The sequence below is a fragment of the Eleutherodactylus coqui genome, chromosome 10 (assembly GCF_035609145.1).
Source record: "Eleutherodactylus coqui strain aEleCoq1 chromosome 10, aEleCoq1.hap1, whole genome shotgun sequence".
NCBI classification, from domain to species: domain Eukaryota; kingdom Metazoa; phylum Chordata; class Amphibia; order Anura; family Eleutherodactylidae; genus Eleutherodactylus; species Eleutherodactylus coqui.
The window spans coordinates 55,703,455-55,722,846 of record NC_089846.1 but is presented as its reverse complement, the minus strand read 5'-3'; the positions used below and the strand labels follow the sequence as shown (position 1 = coordinate 55,722,846).

General features: G+C 42.3%; 1 protein-coding gene across 1 annotated transcript in view; it reads right to left on the bottom strand.

Annotated features, from left to right (window-relative positions):
- Positions 1-19,392, bottom strand: part of F8 (coagulation factor VIII) — a 106,043-nt gene that overhangs the window by 63,073 nt on the left and 23,578 nt on the right. The window contains exons 3-6 of the mRNA XM_066581028.1: positions 18,525-18,647; positions 13,498-13,710; positions 1,989-2,060; positions 355-432 (exon numbers count right to left, since the gene is read on the bottom strand). Of these exons, the coding sequence (XP_066437125.1) occupies positions 355-432; positions 1,989-2,060; positions 13,498-13,710; positions 18,525-18,647 (486 nt within the window). The remainder of the gene's footprint in view (positions 1-354; positions 433-1,988; positions 2,061-13,497; positions 13,711-18,524; positions 18,648-19,392) is intronic.

Here is a 19,392-nt window from a genome sequence, read left to right as displayed (position 1 = left end):
TTTGGTTTGTTTTTTTTTTTTGGGGGGGGGGGGTTAAAAGGAATGATTACAGTTTGCTTCTATTCCGTTTGCTTCAGAGTGAACTATTTAGTTACAAAAATGGAAACCTAATGGGATGGAAGCAAACTGAAAGCAATCCTTTTTTAAAAAACATTGAAATTAGTGGGGAAAAAACTAAAGCATTTATTTTAGTTTTAATTGTGTTTTTCTGTTCCAAAAACAGAATAGAAAAATGGAAATATGACTGAAAGCCTAATGCAGGTGTGAATGTACCATTATAATAGAACAATCAGAAAAGAGTGACAACAGTAGGGTGATCAGAAATATAGATTATTTTGCACATTTTTTATTTACCTGGAATGGAGCCATTCATATGCCCATTAATCGTATGCAGTGGCTCAATGTTTACATCATGTGCATAGTGACTGCGACCTATAAGACAATTTTTGAAGTTAATTTCTCTCTTAGGTTGGTCTTGAGAGATGCTTGACTTACAGCACATGTCATAAATGAAATAAGAAAAGAAGGAGTGAATATAGAGGTATCAGAATCAAATTCTCCCTCTTTCAATATATGCAGAAATGTGGGATTGTTCGGTAGAAGCCTGGTTAGAAATAAAGCAGCCAGGTGTAAATATGGCTTTATGATATCTTCACGTTCAGACCATCAGGTCGGTATTTAGAGTTCGGGCTGCCCTAGGCACTTTTATGCTGTTCATATACTTTACATTGCTGTCAAACAAACACTCATTGGGCACAACAACTGGGCTTACTGCACAAATAAGATACCAGAACCAAGCTTACTTTACAGATACATTATCATTAGAGATGAGCGAATATACTCGTTTCGAGTAATTACTCGATCGAGCACCGAGTACTCGGGTGAAAAGATTCGGGGGGCGGGGGGAGGCGTGGCAGAGCGGGGGGTAGCAGCGGGGAACAGGGGGGAGCTCTCTCTCTCCCTCTCCCCCCCACTCCCCGCTGCAACCCCCCACTCACCCACGGCGCCCCCCGAATCTTTTCACCCAAGTACGGAAGTACTCGAAAATCGCGGCACTCGGGCGAAAAAGGGGCGTGTCCGAGTAGGTTCGCTCATCTCTAATTATCATAACTATGCTTACTACATAAATGCAATACCAGAACCAAGCTTACTACATAGATACAGTGCTGTAACTAAACTTATCACATAGAAATTGTACCAGAGCCAAAGTTCCCACATAGATAAGGCAAGAGAAACACATTTACTGCATAGATATAGTACAAGAACCAGTGTAACTACATAGAAATGGTACCAGAACCAAGGTTAATAAGTAGACTACCAAAACCAAGCTTACTATGTAGGTATTGTATCAGAACCAAGCTGATTACATAGATACAGCAAGAGTACAGAGCTCACTGCATAGATACTGTACTAGAACTGAGCTTACTGCATAGATACAGTAACAGAACCGAGCTTACTACAGAGATACAATAACAAAACTGAGCCTATTACAGAGATACGGTAACAGATTTGAGATTGGGACCTTAAACATGTTCTAAACCAGAATTAAAAGAGTTTTCCATGCAAATACTATTGATGACCTATCCTGATATAGGTCATTAAAAGCTAATCAGGTGTGGTCCACCGCTTGGGACCTGAGTCAATTAGCTGATCAGGTGCCCACATTTAATGCTACAATACAAAGGGGTATGGAATGTAAGCTGCTGCTCCGACCCCTGTGTAATGGCTTGTGCTTGCAAATGCAGGTGCAGCGGTCATTGACTTTAATGAGACTCCATCCTACAGTTACAAGCGCTGGCCACTACATGGAGGTCGCAGCTAAATGCTTCCACTCAGTTCCCCCCTGTGCATTGTGGCGCTGACAACAGGCATCTGATCAGATGATCGTCCAGGATCCTGGCAGACCCCAAACGATCAACAATTGATGACCTATCCTGGGAATAAGTCATGAATAGTATTTGCGTGGAAAACACTTTAATATTTTGTACCTTCATCAAACACTGCCAGAGCAATTATTTTTTCTTGGACTCCATGTTGATATCCATCTGCGGTCAGCGATCCTATGAATTATTAAAATACAAACATTGCAATTTTAGTGAATGTTGTAAGCATTAAAATCACACTAAATTCGTTAATAGGACCAAAAAGTGAGTGATAATCGTTACATGTAAATACGGGCAATTGTGCACTATTCGTTCACTTGTTGTTTAACGCTGGTTTTTAGCTGGCATAAAAATAGTCTCTAAGCAGTTCAACAATCGTTCCATTTGAATGGAAATTATTCAGTCTTTTGAGCGGCTTGACACCTTGAGGGGAGCAAACAAAGTACTCAGCCTCTATGCCTTGCATACACAATGAGTACATTGTTTATTCATGTCAGGAGAATACAATGGAATCCTGCTGGCCAGATAATCCCTCACATAAACAAACCCCCATCTGAGCAAATTTCTCACTGAAAAAGGCCCGAAAATAAAATATAATCTTTATTAATTTAAAGGATAAAAAACCCCTCTAGATTCCGGGGGTAATTGAGACCCGAAACAGACACAAAGAGACAAACACACAAAAAACCTATGGGAATTTAAGCAATTGGCTTAGATACATCAATTCATACCGACCTCATTGGTTTTAGAGGTAGGTAATACTGTGAGGGCGTAAAATGAATTAGTGAAAGTGGTGGCCGTTTCCTGTGAAAGGGGGCCAGAAAGGTGGTCACTAAATAATTAGCTTGTGGTTATTATCCACTGGTGGAAACGTGCGCGTTATGTTAGAGGGCCTCGTTCACACCAGGATATATTGCCACTCCACAGTATTAAGTAAGGGGTGCTGATACTCAGCAATCCATTACACAAAAAAATATTATTATATTCATATCCAATTGTGACAACAATGCCCTGTGTCCATATGTCACAATTGCTACAATTGCTATTCCGATAGGGGCAACGGTCCGTCAAGACCCAAAAATGTGATATAATCCCAACCTATGTTGGGTCTGACAGCGATCTAAATATTTTAATAAAAAGCTGGACTAAAGTGGTGTTGACAATTCCTTATGCCAATTATATCAGAAGGAGTCAACAACGTTTATAGTATAAATAGTACACGACAGACACACACTTGATTCATGTGTGTGTCAAACGCTGTAGTCTAATAACGACTAAAGCCAACAGAAGTCGTCCGTAATCGTCGACGCGTTTCTGCAGCACGGGTAAAATAAATTTACCGCTGCTTCATCAGGACGAAATTGAGACAATTTATTAGATTATACTAGATTTGTTGTTGTTGATCAATCTGTGTAGTGAGCATCAAACTGCACAGATCTGATTTTGTATGCTGATGCCTGATAGCTGATGCTCAATACACTTAAGACGCTGCTGCGAGGACAAGTTTAGTGTAGTATTGATGGACACACGGGCAAGCACATTATAATGCCGTCCGGGTAATAGCCGCTAAACTGAGTTGATATAGCTGAACAAATTCTGGCCTGCGACACTTATATTGAATGAGTGCGTTATTTGATAATTATATAACGAACTTTTTTCAAAGTGTCGGCTGGTTAATTGTATAGGAGTCTGATGATTGACTTCCAGACACAATAAAGAGCCAAAAAGAGTCAGTTTAGAATTGTGTTAGTAAACACCCAACCACAGCTAAACTACACAGATCTGATTTTGTATGCTGATGCCTGACAGCTGATGCTCAATACACTTAAGACGCTGCTGCAAGGACTAGTTTAGTGTAGTATTGATATACACATGGGCAAGCACATTATAATGCCGTCCGGGTAATAGCCGCTGAACTGAGTTGATATAGCTGAAAAAATTCTGGCCTGCGACACTTATATTGAATGAGTGCGTTATTGAATGATTATATAACGAACTTTTTTCAAAGTGTCGGCTGGTTATTTGTATAGGAGTCTGATGATTGACTTCCAGACACAGTAAAGAGCCAAAAAGAGTCAGTTTAGAATTGTGTTAGTAAACACCCAACCACAGCTAAACTACAGCGCGGTCCACGGTAGTGACCGCTGGCTAAACTACACAACTAGCCCCTGTGAGACAGCACTTCAGTTTGACAGAGGTCTAACACAATTCTAAACTGACTCTTTTTGGCTCTTTATTGTGTCTGGAAGTCAATCATCAGACTCCTATACAATTAACCAGCCGACACTTTGAAAAAAGTTCGTTATATAATTATCAAATAACGCACTCATTCAATATAAGTGTCGCAGGCCAGAATTTGTTCAGCTATATCAACTCAGTTTAGCGGCTATTACCCGGACGGCATTATAATGTGCTTGCCCGTGTGTCCATCAATACTACACTAAACTTATCCTCGCAGCAGCGTCTTAAGTGTATTGAGCATCAGCTATCAGGCATCAGCATACAAAATCAGATCTGTGCAGTTTGATGCTCACTACACAGATTGATCAACAACAACAAATCTAGTATAATCTAATAAATTGTCTCAATTTCGTCCTGATGAAGCAGCGGTAAATTTATTTTACCCGTGCTGCAGAAACGCGTCGACGATTACGGACGACTTCTGTTGGCTTTAGTCGTTATTAGACTACAGCGTTTGACACACACATGAATCAAGTGTATGTCTGTCGTGTACTATTTATACTATAAACGTTGTTGACTCCTTCTGATATAATTGGCATAAGGAATTGTCAACACCACTTTAGTCCAGCTTTTTATTAAAATATTTAGATCGCTGTCAGACCCAACATAGGTTGGGATTATATCACATTTTTGGGTCTTGACGGACCGTTGCCCCTATCGGAATAGCAATTGTAGCAATTGTGACATATGGACACAGGGCATTGTTGTCACAATTGGATATGAATATAATAATATTTTTTTGTGTAATGGATTGCTGAGTATCAGCACCCCTTACTTAATACTGTGGAGTGGCAATATATCCTGGTGTGAACGAGGCCCTCTAACATAACGCGCACGTTTCCACCAGTGGATAATAACCACAAGCTAATTATTTAGTGACCACCTTTCTGGCCCCCTTTCACAGGAAACGGCCACCACTTTCACTAATTCATTTTACGCCCTCACAGTATTACCTACCTCTAAAACCAATGAGGTCGGTATGAATTGATGTATCTAAGCCAATTGCTTAAATTCCCATAGGTTTTTTGTGTGTTTGTCTCTTTGTGTCTGTTTCGGGTCTCAATTACCCCCGGAATCTAGAGGGGTTTTTTATCCTTTAAATTAATAAAGATTATATTTTATTTTCGGGCCTTTTTCAGTGAGAAATAGTCTAACAGCTTATAAGAGCCTTGGTTGTCGCAGTGAATTCCCATCTGAGCAAACAACTAGTTCTACTTCTACTAAAATTTATGTTAGCTAATGAGAAAAAGAGAGATGATTTCAAGCCATTACATTTTATACAAAAAAGTCATCAATTGATTCAGTCATTCGGCCGCTTAAGCAATAATTGTTGCGTGTCAATGGGGCTTTACTGTCTAAGGCCTCAGTCAGACGACCGTTTTTTGCCGCAATTTGCGGATCACATGATGGATGCGCATCCGCAAATCGCGTGACCGGGGCCGATGATTCGCCGAAAAATCTGCAGCTAGCAGTGTTTTCGGCGAAATGGGCCCGATCAAAGGAGCGCTGTCCACCCATTGAAATTCAATGGAGCCAGCAATACAGCAGGCTCCATTGAAAGCAATGGGCTGCCGGCGAGCGCAGGATGAATTTTCGGGAAGGGCTTAAACATATAAGCCCTTCCCAAAAAACCATCCAAAAATGGGTTAAAAAATAAAACAATATATATACTCACTTTGTCCCTGCAGCCAGAGTTCAGCCGCGGCCAGCCGGCAGTTCTCCTGAACTGCTCTGTGTAGTATTCAGCAGGCGGGGATTTAAAATCCCCGCCTGCTTAATGGGCTGCCTCTGATTGGTCACAGCCCTCACCAATCAGAGGCAGCTCTCACTCACCCATTCATGAATTCATGAATGGGTAAGTGAGTGCTGCCTCTGACTGGCTGAGCGCAGGGACCAATCAGGGGCAGCTCTGAGCTGTCATTCAATAACTGAGAGCTGCCCCTGATTCGTCCTTGCGCTCAGCCAATCAGAGGCAGCACTCACCCATTCATGAATTCATGAATGGGTGAGTGAGAGGTGCCTCTGATTGGTGAGGGCTGTGACCAATCAGAGGCAGCCCATTCAGCAGGCGGGGATTTAAAATCCCTGCCTGCTGAATACTACACAGAGCAGTTCAGGAGAACTGCCGGCCGGCCGCGGCTGAACTCCGGCTGCAGGGACAAGGTGAGTATGATTTTTTTTTTATTTTTACACATTTTTGGATGGTTTTCAGGCAAGGGCTTATATTTTTAAGCCCTTCCCAAAAATTCATGCCGCGCTCGCCGGCAGCCCATTGCTTTCAATGGAGCCGGCTGTATTGCAACAGCTGTGGCAGAGGAGAATGATCTTTATAGCATATGTTCTCAATAGGGTCGGCGCTGCTGCCACCGGCCCCATTGAGCGCATATATAGAACACAAGGAATCGCAGAACGCAGATAGGCGCGATCTGCGATTCGTCGTGTCCTATAATTTATCGCATATCCGCATAAAAAGCGGACATGTGACCGATCCCATTGTGAAGCATTGGTTCTATATATGCGCAGATCGCATGCGCATCCGCAAATTGCGGCAAAAACCGGTCGTCTGACCGAGGCCTAAAGCAGAATTATGTGTTCCGTAAAAAATACAATTCTCCATCAACGCGCAACAAATTTTAAGAAAACATTCCCCAAATTTTTATACCATTTATAGCACAGATTACTTACTGTAGATGTTAGATTACTTAGATGATTTGGGCAACTGATATTATTTGTAGACTACATACTAGTATTATGCCAGTGGCATGTTGAACCATTCCTCCACTTTGGACGCCCGCAGATCAGGCACTGATAACATATTTAATCAATATACAAGTAAGGTTATTTGCAAAACCCTCCCAAAAATATCCCCTTTTTTAAATTGTAAATTTAAAATTTGTCTTGTATAAATATATTTGGCGCAGAACTTAGTTGTCCTAAGTGCGTTTTTAACCCCTTAATGACATCTAATTTTAGCCTTCAGAAAGAGTAAGTCATTTCCTCTTGTTTTCCAGTGGTCTGAACTCTTATTTTTTTTGTGTTTCTTTCTTTTAGTGCCATTTACGATGCTGGATAATTAATGTATTATTTTATAGTACAGGGTGTTACCAATACAAATTATATGTAAGGGTTTTTTTTGTTCTTTTTATTTTTTTCAATATTTAAAACTTTGTGTAGGTGGAAAAAACCTTTAAATTTTTTTTTCTGTAAAAATGTTTAGATGCTGAGGTCCTCAATGACTGCAGTATCTGTGGGGTTAAATGGTGTAAAGGAGGGATTAGATGAGCAAGTCCTAATTTTTCACTTCTCTTTTGAGAACAAAAATAAATGACAATTAAAGAGCAAATATGCTCTCTGATTTTTTGGGGTGATAATCATAAACAAAAAGTCAAGCCCCCCCCCCCCTCCCCTGAGGGCTTATTTACACGGCCGTAGACATTTTTACGTGCACTCAGATGGCACAGGCCCGGCGCATATATGCCGAGGCTGCAATGCTGTTGGGCGGGGAGAGCTAAGCTGTCTTCCCCTTCCCTCCCCCTCACTGGCTCACCTCCTCTCTCCTCTCCTCTGGCTGTTTGCTAAGGGGAGGCAGAGCTAAGCTCCCATCCTGCCCCTTGTCCGTAACTCTGCCTCTGTCCCGAACCCTCCTATTGCAAACAGTCGGAGGGGAGGAGAGAGGAGGAAAGAAGGGGGAGGGAGTTTAGCAGTCACGCTGCTAAACTCCCTCCTACCTCCCTTCTCCGGCCGCTGTCATTGGCTGCCATAGGAGTCTATGCAGCAGCCAATGTATTCCGGGCAGAGAGTTCCAGGACTATCTTTGCTGCCTGGCGTAAAAGCGCCTGGCGCTATATTGGCCGTCCGGGTGCTTTTAAGCCGCGGGAATACGTCTGTGTTATCTGATGCATTGGAACCCAATCAGATGGTAGTGTATATCGTCCGGCTGTGAAAACGGCGTCCAATATACGCTCGTGTGAATAAGCCCTGAAACTGTAGAATCACAGATCTTCTCTGCTGTGCTAATCTCCCCTCCCTCCTCTACACATCAGTTGAAAACACACCCACTGTAAATTTAATATTCCTGACCCAACTTCAAACAGCTGTTGCTCTGGGTCTTTAAGTGCTATTAACATGCTTTTGGTGTCATTTCAAAGGCAAGAATGTTAGAATTGGAGCTACAGACTTTTGAAGTAGAACAAGCTCAGTAGTTAGTCCAAAACTGTAATGTCCTTTTCCTGCACTGAGAACAATCACACATTGCTCTACTGGCTAACACAGTACCAAATCTTTTTTTCATTTTTCCTGCAGAAGGAACTCAGCTCCTCCTAAACTGGGTGGGGTGAGGGGGGGGGGGTTAAAATTAAATCCGACTGCTTCCTGTGTTTTGAAGTCTCCAAAGATAAACAGTTGCAAGTAAAATTAAATGAATCCTTAGGAAGTACCTGGATTTTTTCATTACTAATAAAATGTGACTCATAAAGAGTTTACCAATTTCTGTGATTAAGTACCATTCATCATCCATTGCAGTATTAAAGGCCGCTTATACGGCCCAATGATCAGACATGAATGTTCACTTGTACAGTTGTTTCCCTGTTTTCAGGGCCATGTAAAAGTGCATATGATCAGATAACAAGCAAGCGCTGATCGTGTCTTTTTAGCTAACAAAAAGTGTTTGGTGATCGGCTGCACATCTCTCCATGTAAACAGGGAGATGTGCTGCCAAAGACAAACGGGCAACCACCTCCACACCTCCTGATAATCTGGAGACCAGAACCCGCACAGCCAAGGAAAACATTTAGTAGAGTTTGCAGTGGTATAACTAAGCACTTAGATCTGAGGCCTCGGCGTGGGATCATACATGCATCGCCCAAAATCTCCACCTCTTCAGCTGCAACAGATTGTTAGAAGGGCAGGCACTGGCAGAGAAAGACAGTCACCTGAGCACCTCAGCAGTACTACCTTAGTAAGCAGTATGTGTCACTGAGGGCTGAAGACACCTAGACAGGTAGAGTCCCTGTAGGACGGTCTGTCAGTGGATTTACATTAATAAACATACCATATTGTTCCATAAACTATCTATATTGGTTTCTAAATGTATATAAGACCCCAATTCGCATATTATTCCATCATATAGTGCAATTTGGATCATAAACTATCTATATTCTGATGATTTTTGTGTCAGTCATACAATGAACCACAAGTGTCCCTCTTTCACTGTCCACAATGTTGGGGGGGTATGGGTAACATGTTGCTGCTGCCATTTGCCCTACTCTGTGGTGTTTGGTGTATAGAAAGAATAGCTTATTAAATTGGTATTTGGTCTTATCTTTAACATCCCAGAAGAAGCCAGAAGACACATGCGCCTTGAGGATGTTGGAGACTGATGTCCGACAATGTGGGGAGAGGAGTCTTTGATACCATGATATTTGCACTCTAAAACACATGGATGTGGCAACTTATATGTTTAGAAATAATAATAATGTTAATTGTTATGTTTTTTTTTTATTTTAGCTTGGCCTGCTTGACCCTTGGTTTTACATAGTGGATGCGGACCCCTCTCGGCGCAGTGCAAGTGATGTTCTGTTGTGCCTGCTGCTTGCTGGGACCGAAAGGGACAACGACGAACATGGGGCTTACACAGAGGTAACTTACTCCATACCACTCAGATAATCATGCCCACCTAAATAGGAATAGACCAACTCCAAACACCCACGGCCCTACGATTTATATCTTGGAACATAGTGGGACTCAATACACCGATTAAACGGAAAAAAGTAGTCACACATCTAAAAAGCTATAAACCTGACATCATTTATCTACAAGAAACACAATGGAGACAGGGAGGAGGGGGTGAGCTGCGGGTACCATGGATAGATTCCTGCTACACAACATCGCACACATCGGCAGCTCAAGGTGTAGCCATACTAATTAGAAAAAGAGTGCCATATGTACTAAAAGACTCCATAGCAGACCCATGGGGCAGATACCTCATACTGCGAGTACGTATTGACTTGCAAATGTACTGTTTGGTGAACATATATGCCCCTAATAATGACCAATCAGCATTTTACACTGACCTCACACAACTATTACAACCATACGTGACAGACCGCTTAATCATTGGAGGTGACTTTAATAGTGTACAAGATAACTCATTGAATAGGACAGGTCCCACCATAGAACCACTATCACCCACTTACGCATTACTAGAACTGATCGATCAACTAAATTTATATGACCCCTGGCGACTGCTTAAAACCACCAGCAGGACAATAGGCTTATTCCGGGGGGCCTGTCAGGGATGCCCACTTTCACCACTTCTCTTTGACCTGTCTATAGACGCCCTACTCCGCAACCTAACATCTGCGACACTCTTAATGGGCATCCGATATGCTGAGCTAGAATTAAAAGTAGAGGCATTCACCACTGACATACTTTTGATGATTAGTAACTCAAAGGACGTATTGACACCACTAATACGAGAAATAGAGAATATTGGCAGACTCTCAGGCTATACTCTAAACCTAAACAAAGCGGAAGCACTGCTGCTCAAAGGACCAACAAGACCTCTGTGGACGGCCCAATACCCATTTCGATGGGAAAAAAAACTCCATACAATACCTGTCACAATACATGTCACTTGACACCCCTTCAGACTACATAAAGCAAACATAGAACCTTACATAACAAATTTGGAAACAGCTTTAAGCTATTGGAAAAATTTCTCACTCTCCCTTTTGGGAAGAGCTAACCTCTTAAAAATGGTGAAGTTCCCTCGCTTGCTATACCTCCTTCACTCCCTACCCATATTCTTAAAACCAAAAGATAACAAAAGAATCCATTATCTATATAGAAACTTCATATGGGGAGGAAAACGGCCGCACATAGTGTTTAATACTTTACAAAAACACAAAACTAACAGAGGAATCAATTTCCCCCACATAAAGGACTATAACCTTGCATCACCAGCCCGCATCATCCATGATTGGATCTACTTCCAGTCAAACTTCACAAACCTAACCTTAGAACAAAAGATGTCTGCCCCCACACGACTGCAGAATATCCTCCACCTCCCATATACAGAACTACCAGAAACCATTAGAAATAACCACCTGATATTCACTGCATGGGAGACATGGAGCAGACTGCGTCATGACAGCCACACATCTCCTCACGCATCCCACCTATCTGACCCCCATAAAAAAAAAAAATTCAAAATAACAGCCCATACGGGATTTTTCACGAATGGCACAACAGGGGAATCGATTCAATAGACAAGTTATTACACAAAAAGGAAAAGCATATTCTGTCCTAGGAGATGAGGCAAAAATTCCCTGAGCTGACCAAGTTTTTCTTATCTACAGGCTAGGCATTATATCCAACAACTTTTACCAGAATTCCGAGACTTTGATTGGGACATGATGGGGACCACCTGGATCTCTAAGCCAATGACTACACGGAGCTTGATCTGTAGTTTGTACAGATCGATTCACAATATGAGAGAATTAGATAACGTTGATTCTGGAGTTATAAAGTGGTCTATGATTATTCCAGATTTAACCCCTGCAGTGATTCTAGAATCAATGTCATCTGCTCAAGTATTTACCCTCAGCCAGATTCTTAGAGATGAGACTACAAATTACCCATAGATCCTACCTAACTCCAGTGAAGGGACACCACATGGGCATATATATCACCCCGAACTGCTTTAAATGTAAAGAGCCAAATGCAAACTTGTACCATTGTATATGGTCTTGCCCTGTAATACAGGCCTTCTGGTCGCAGATCTATAACTATACCACAACACAACTGACAAATTTTTGCCTGCAAGAACCTCTGTGGGCGATTTTTGGTCACTCAGACCCCAACAAATATCTCTGCTCAGTGGGGGCACGCAAACTGTTACACTTCATAGCAGCAGGTCTGAAGGCTATCTTGCAGATGTGGTTGCAGCCAACAGCACCTCCTTGAAATTATTATTGGATAAATTAGCCATTCTATTCCAAATAGACTGGGCCGAAACATTACTCCTTAAAGAGAGAATGGTACAATGCTTTTTCATGACCTGGAGGAGCTTTATCCATCTACCACAGAGACTTAGGAACAGGCTCAAAAATTGTTTTTATTATACATGCTGGTTTCAGGAACAACTGGGGTTGGAGGAATCACCCCTTTAGGGAGTTCTAAGTGCTCAACTGGGGCCGGGAGGGATTTCCGCATCTACCTACCATACTTCTAGAACAAAGTCTAATGAATCAATTTTCTGTAGTATTTCTAATACAAACATGTCGAGATGGACATCTGGAAAGACAACTGGCACTGCTTCCCCTCCGCTGTATGGGAGGGAGGCACACATTAATTTTGGGGTTATAGCAGGTCGGACTTTACTGTTTATTGTTTTTCATGTTTATCATTTTCTTCAAAAATGTTTTAATTAGACTGCATCTGACCCTTAACCATATTACTGAAACAACTATAAGCGTCTTTATTGTATCATTCCTTATCCAACCAACGAACAAGCACAGATGAACGGATCCACTTTATTACCATAATCTTGTAGAGGCAATTATCTTAATTTCTTATGCTATATATTGATGTAGGTTTTGAAAATGTTTTAAAAAACATACAAAAAAAACTTGGTATTTGGTGTTTTTGAGGCAATACTTTATACTGCACTGTGGTACTTCTTTGGCGCTGATAGGGCGATATTTTCTGCTGTACAGTGATACAGCTAGGGGCTAGTAATACGTGTGCTGCATGGTGACATGTGTTTGGCTTTGCTGGGGGTAATATGGGTGCTACATGGTGTTATTTGTTCACTGGTGTGGACTCATCATCACCAAAGATTGGCTGGTAAGACCCATATGGAAAACTGATTGAGAAGCCCCAGTCTATTGGATTAAACCAGCAAATAATAGCAGATATTTACTATCCTTGTTTGTGGCTCTTATTTGACTCCCAGAGTAAACACAGATTTAGAAGAGCGCATTTACGCTCCTGCAATACGAACAAGTGTCCCGACCCAACTGAGGTCTACTTACTGATCCCTACGTTACTATGATTTTTGGTCATTGGACCTGCGGTAAGGCTGCGACACTCATCCATATTACAGGCAATGCACTCGTCTGAAACTAGTCTTAAGCACAATTTGTTGCAGCATGCAGATAGGGAATTAACAGGCACAGAATTGAAGGTAGCAGAAGGATGAAGAGTTTATGCAGGTTGGTAAAGGTGTTTGAGGTGCTGAAAAGGTGAGCAGCCAAAGATGTCTATGTTACAAACTTTGCAGAAACAATTTTAACTGCATGGATAGAAACATTAGTTTTCATCTTTATCAGGAAGGCATATGTAATTAGTGAACACTTGATGTCAGTCTCACCTGGTTTACAGATAAGGATTGCTCCCAATAATCCAGAATTTATATCATAGGAAGAGTTACTGTGAGAGTAATAAACAGATGTTATGCAGATGGGGTCAGATTCAGCTGGTCCATAGTTTTCTGGAATTTTCCAAATGTAAGTGCATTCTTGTCCAGGTAGAACTTCATCATCTCCCTTCTCCAATATGCCAGTTCCATCACTGTATCCTGCGCCTAAAGAGAAGCAAATAGGAAAAAGTGTTAAAGGGGTTGTCTCGCGAAAGCAAGTGGGGTTAAGCACTTCTGTATGGCCATATTAATGCACTTTGTAATATACATCGTGCATTAAATATGAGCCATACAGAAGTTATTCACTTACCTTCCCTGCGCTGGCGTTCTCGTCTCCATGGCTCCGTCTAACTTCAGCGTCTAATCGCCCGATTAGACGCGCTTGCGTGGATGCACTGTGCAAAACCCGTCTTGTTATATCTAGTGTGTATGTTGCACAGCTGCGGCGCTTGAGAGGTTAACTTTCATAAAATCAAAGTCTGCCTGTAAATGTATCAGTTTGTCATGTCTTGTTGTATGACTGAGGGTATAAATAGGAGTGACTGAGAGCGGGAAGAGAGATTCATCTTCACTAGGTTTCCATCTTCTGAAACTGCAAGAGTACCACCTAACACAGTGCCACATGCAAGCACCTTCAGCTTCCTTGTGGTGAAGATGGAGGAGAAATAGAGACTTACTGTAGTGACTGTATGTTAAATGAGTGTAGTGATCCCAAGTCTAAGAGAGAGTTTTGTAAGTTATCACTTTCCTGACAAGACCCACTGCAGAGGTACTAAGTCACACCCACACGTCTACAGTGCGGGGTGCAAATCCTAACAGTAAATAATACTACCAGAGTGTCTGTGGAGTCACCCCTACCCCCTTTTCTTCTCCAGAGTGCTCCCAATCCAGGTTGGTACCTGACAGATAACGCAGACTGTAGGACCGGTTTCATTCTGTGTATCCTCCCTGACCTCTGAACTTCCTTTTCTTGCCTGCACTGTGAAGAATTGTACCTGAATTGTTGTACAATCGTTCTTGCAAAAGTTTAATTGAAGTAAAGTTTATACCGGGCCCTAACTGTTCCTGGGGACCCGAGGTCGTATACACCAGTGTCTGTGTTTATTCTCCGATGTGTGATATACCGGTGTGTAGGAATGGTGGCGTCACCTGTGACAACTACTACTACTCCCCTCATCCTGTTTATTGGCATTCCCTATCGTAGGGGTGTCAACGGTGGCCTGCAATCCTGCTCTGGCCTCAGCTACGTGTCAAGCCTCTAGGAAAGAAGCCTGGTAAGTGCCGCCGTGACAAGCCATCACTTAACCTACCAGCTCCCCACATTTGTCAAGTGTCCAGGGTGTCCATATGGGACGTTGCAGTAGATTTGCCATTCATTTAGAATAACTAGTTAGATCTTTTATTTTGTTGGATGAGAGGGCAAGGTGAGAGGGGAGTCGTTCCACTATTTCACCATGCAAGGCGTAGTTGCCATGTGAGTGGATGTTGAGCTAACAGAGTTACTGCTTGTAGCATTTGGGCTAGAGAGATTGGTCATGTAAGAGGATAGTTTGCAGTGTTCTGTGTAAGCTACTACTGATAAACTACAGGTTGAGTGTGCTGTTACCCAGAGTGGCAAATGAGAGAATCCGCAGGCTAGTGCTCCAATCTACAGGATTCCTTCAAGGAGGTGACTAAAATTTATACAAAGGTAAATAGAAATGTAAAAGGTGGGACCTACCTGGTGTGGAACACCCGTCCGATGGTAGGCGTCCACACCGTCAGTCCGAGGAAGCTTAGTACAGTATTCGGCAAGACAGGATCCCTAGTCCTTAGGGAGAGCGTTTGGGGGAGAACCCGCAGGCATGGAGACCTCAGGTTTAATGATGGGTATAACTTACTTCGTAGAGGAGCCCTATGTATATATGGGGCTCTTCTCAATCCATGAACGTCCTTAGTAAGCCAAAGGGGAAAGTCCTGGGAGATTTTGACATCAACTGGTTTATTAATAAGAAGACAAACATGCAGATGCCGGCTAGAATAGAGGGGGAAAAACCAATGGGGTGCAACACGTTTCGTAGCAATACAGGCTCCTTTTTCAAGCACAAATCTAGTGGTCTGAGTTGCAGGTTTTCGCCCTCTATTGCGGCCTGTGTCTACATGTTTGTCTCCCTATTAATAAACCAGTTGAAATCAAAATCTCCCAGGAAAACCCCCTATTGTTACTAAGGATGTTCCTGGATTGAGAGGAGCCCCATATATATAGGGCTCCTCTACTAAGTAAGTTATACTCATCATTAAACATGTACCATTCACGTTATCCTAAGTGCATATGAGCGCAAGGTTTTTTTCTACTCTGTCAACCAGAGTAGAGTTGGCTCTGGGAAAGCTTTGCTGTCGATGGGGAGATCCTATTAGCCTAAAGAGAGCCCAGGAGGGGTCAATGGTACTCGGCTCATACCCAAGGGAGGCAAAAGTTTGTGAAACAAGCCAATATGGACCAAAGAGGAGCTACAGTGTAGTAAAGATAAGGTCTGATGTCTGGCCTCGTGGATGAGGTGTTTCAAACTAAATTGGTTTGTCCATAAAAAGGGGATAGTGTAGTTTGGCTCTGGAAGCAAGGTCTTAGGCTAGTGGCACACTAGCATATTTTTGGGTTGTGTGCAGTCCGTGTAATTCCACCGACAGCACACGGCCACATTATTGTCTCATAGACTATACTCATGGATGTTTATTTTTCTCATGCACTTACGGTCCAGCAAAACATTTTTTTAATGAGGGAATACAAAAGCTTGTTGACAGATGAATAAGTAGAGGGATTATGTAAAAAGTAACGTGTTTGTCTTTCCTAATACTTGATTAAAAATATTTTACAGCTAGAGTGTGGATAATTTTGTCTCACTCTTACGCATTTTAACGGGAGACTCTATAATTGAAGGTCCTTTTTTTTATAACTACATATTTTATGTAGTTCAAGTATTCTAATCATTTAATCATTTTGGGGTGCCTTCTTTACTCTCCTTTTTCGGTACTTAAAAGTTTTATAGGCTAAGTTTATGGGCTAAAAGTAGGTGACCTGCTGAGTCCGGGGATGTAAGTCTTAAGGGTGGCTTAACGCGAGCGTGTTTTTGTGCATGCATACACGTGCACAAAAAACACGCGTCTATTAGAACCAATGCATTCTCTATTGTGTGTTCCCATGTCCATGCTTTACAGGCGTGTGCCTGCAAAGATAGGGCATGCGTGCCCCATAGGGAATGCACGCATTGTGTTATATGGAGCCGCAGCTGCTGCCGGCGGCTTCATTGAAGACAATGGTCTGCCGACACCCCGTAATTGTTTCTCAGGGAAGAGCATTAAATATAAGCTCTTCCCTGAAAAACAACAATTTTAGTGTAAAAGAAAATAAATAAATAAAAATATACTTACCTGTCCGCCCCTGTCGTGTCCCCCACAGGGATGAAGAACACATCTTCCACATGCGAAAAAGAATTCCCTGCTGCACCTGCCACATCTGTGACAGATGTGGAAAAGAAATTCTTCATCCCTGTGGGGAATAAAGAATTCTCTACCCCAGCTGTTACAGATGACAGTTGCGGTAGGGGATCCAGCTGCCAGCATCCTGTAATTGTTTTTCAGGGAAGGGCTTTAAATATACAGTGTGCATCAGGTAGTCAAAGAAGTGGTTTGGCCACCTTTATTTCTCCAGGCTCAGAGGGTCACCTTAGGATATAAGCCTGTTGTAATAATAAATAAATGCCAGTAGATAGCAGTATTTTATAAGGCAAGCGTGCTCCAACTTCATCTGCTCTGGAGCATCTTGGCCATTTTTCACTGGCCTATACATTCCACAGTGGAACACACTTGTATTTCCAAGATAGACCACTTGGATCATGTGAACGAAGGTACCCCAGGTGGGTCATGTGACTGGAAATGTCTCCAGTAGAAATGAGCGAATATACTCATTCAGAGTAATTACTCGATCAAGCACCGCGATTTTCGAGTACTTATGTACTCGGGTGAAAAGATTCGGGGGGCGCCGGGTGGCGGGGGGAGGTGTGGCAGAGCGGGGGTAGCAGCGGGGAACAGGGGGGAGCCCTCTCTCCCTCTCCCTCTCCCTCTCCCCCCCACTCCCCGCTGCAACCCCCCACTCACCCACGGTGCCCCCCGAATCTTTTCGCCCGAGTACAGAAGTACTCGAAAATCGCGGCGCTCAGGCAAAAAAGGGGCATGGCCGAGTAGGTTCGCTCATCTCTAGTCTCCAGTGTTTGAGTTGGTGGAATGCTGAATATAGATAAATTGGAGGTTCTGCATCCTATACAAATATTGTAAGTCCCTTTCTGCTGTTTTAATTTGCTCCTGAGGTAGGGAACTAATTATATTTATTCCCCAAAATGCGTTGAGCTGTGGCGTATATTTAATAAAGATTGTATGTGGATTTAAGAAGATTAGTGCCACCTGTGGGTAACCAGTGCCCTGTGGGAACTGTGGAAAGAGGCTGCTAATTCTATTTGGAAGAAGATCCAGAGCCTGGTCTGTGCGATATTGGTGATTAGAGCCCATTTGGATTTACTGTTTTACCAACGAGTATCGCACACCTGGTGGGTCATTACCCAATTTTGGGTTCATTCTACACACTTTTGATCTCTGGGGTGCCCTTTAGAAATTTAGAGATCTTTGGCGTGCTTCGCCTCCATTCAGTGAGCGATGATCATTTGGATGACTGTTGGGCGCTTAAGCAGTCATCCAGTGTAAATGGTCCTTACATTGTAGGAGTGTCTCTGTGGATTGGCAGCCATGCTCCAAAGATAACCCCTTCATCAGCAGAGACTTCTAAACTGCATTTTCTCATAGAAAGACTTAATGGGAAACACCCAGCAAGCATTGTTTACCAAAGTGTTTGAAGTGAATTAATAACTATTTCCTCTCATTTAGCTTAGATACCTATGCAAGATAGGAAAGAGGGCTATGTAATTATGATGCCATAGAACAGTTCTCACCTTCTGACCTTTTACCATAGGATACGCCAATGCCATGTAGACTGTATGGAATACTTGCAAGGTTCTTAAAATGAATAATAACATTATCAAATGTTTCGACACGAATTGTGGGACCCAATAGACCTAAAAGAGTAGAGTAATATCAGGAAAATTAATTTGGTAAAAGAACGTTAATATGTCTTCACATCCAACAATGTATTCACATCCCAGTCCAGTATTTATAAATTCATATTCCTTAATGTTCTGACTGTAGGACATACCTGATTTTAGGATGCACCCAGGTTTATACAACAGAAAGTAGGAAAAAATATTTCATATCAATTAAAAACTTTCCTGGTGGTATAAGGAAGTGGAGAGGTTAACATTTGGATGAACCCTATAATAAGCTAGAGCTCAGGATGAACCATAATAGAATCTGGAAGAACAGACCAATGGGATTTCTCTCCAGAGTGTCATTCCGATTCCTACTCCTTCATGTATTGTGAAGGTTACACGTCAAGAAATATTACAGTGCACTATGTTGAGGGGGAATGTACACAAAACAGGATTTCAATTGAAGAGGCAATAACCACTTTGTATTATGAGACAAACAATACTATTATATCTACAGCAAAGCACTTCCCTAAGAGATTCACGCATCTGAACTGTCCAGATTACTGGACTCCGGATCATAAGATTGACCCTCACATATTTTTTGACCTGTAGTTGAACCAGAGCTGGGCCACCATGCATACATACAATCTCAGGCGACAGCAGTGTGTGCTGTCAGGAAGCTGAACACAATGTGTCCATCATATTCGGCTTCCCTTCCTACTCTGCACTGTTCTTACGGACCACTGTCAGGCAAGGGGGGAGAGAACTATGTAGC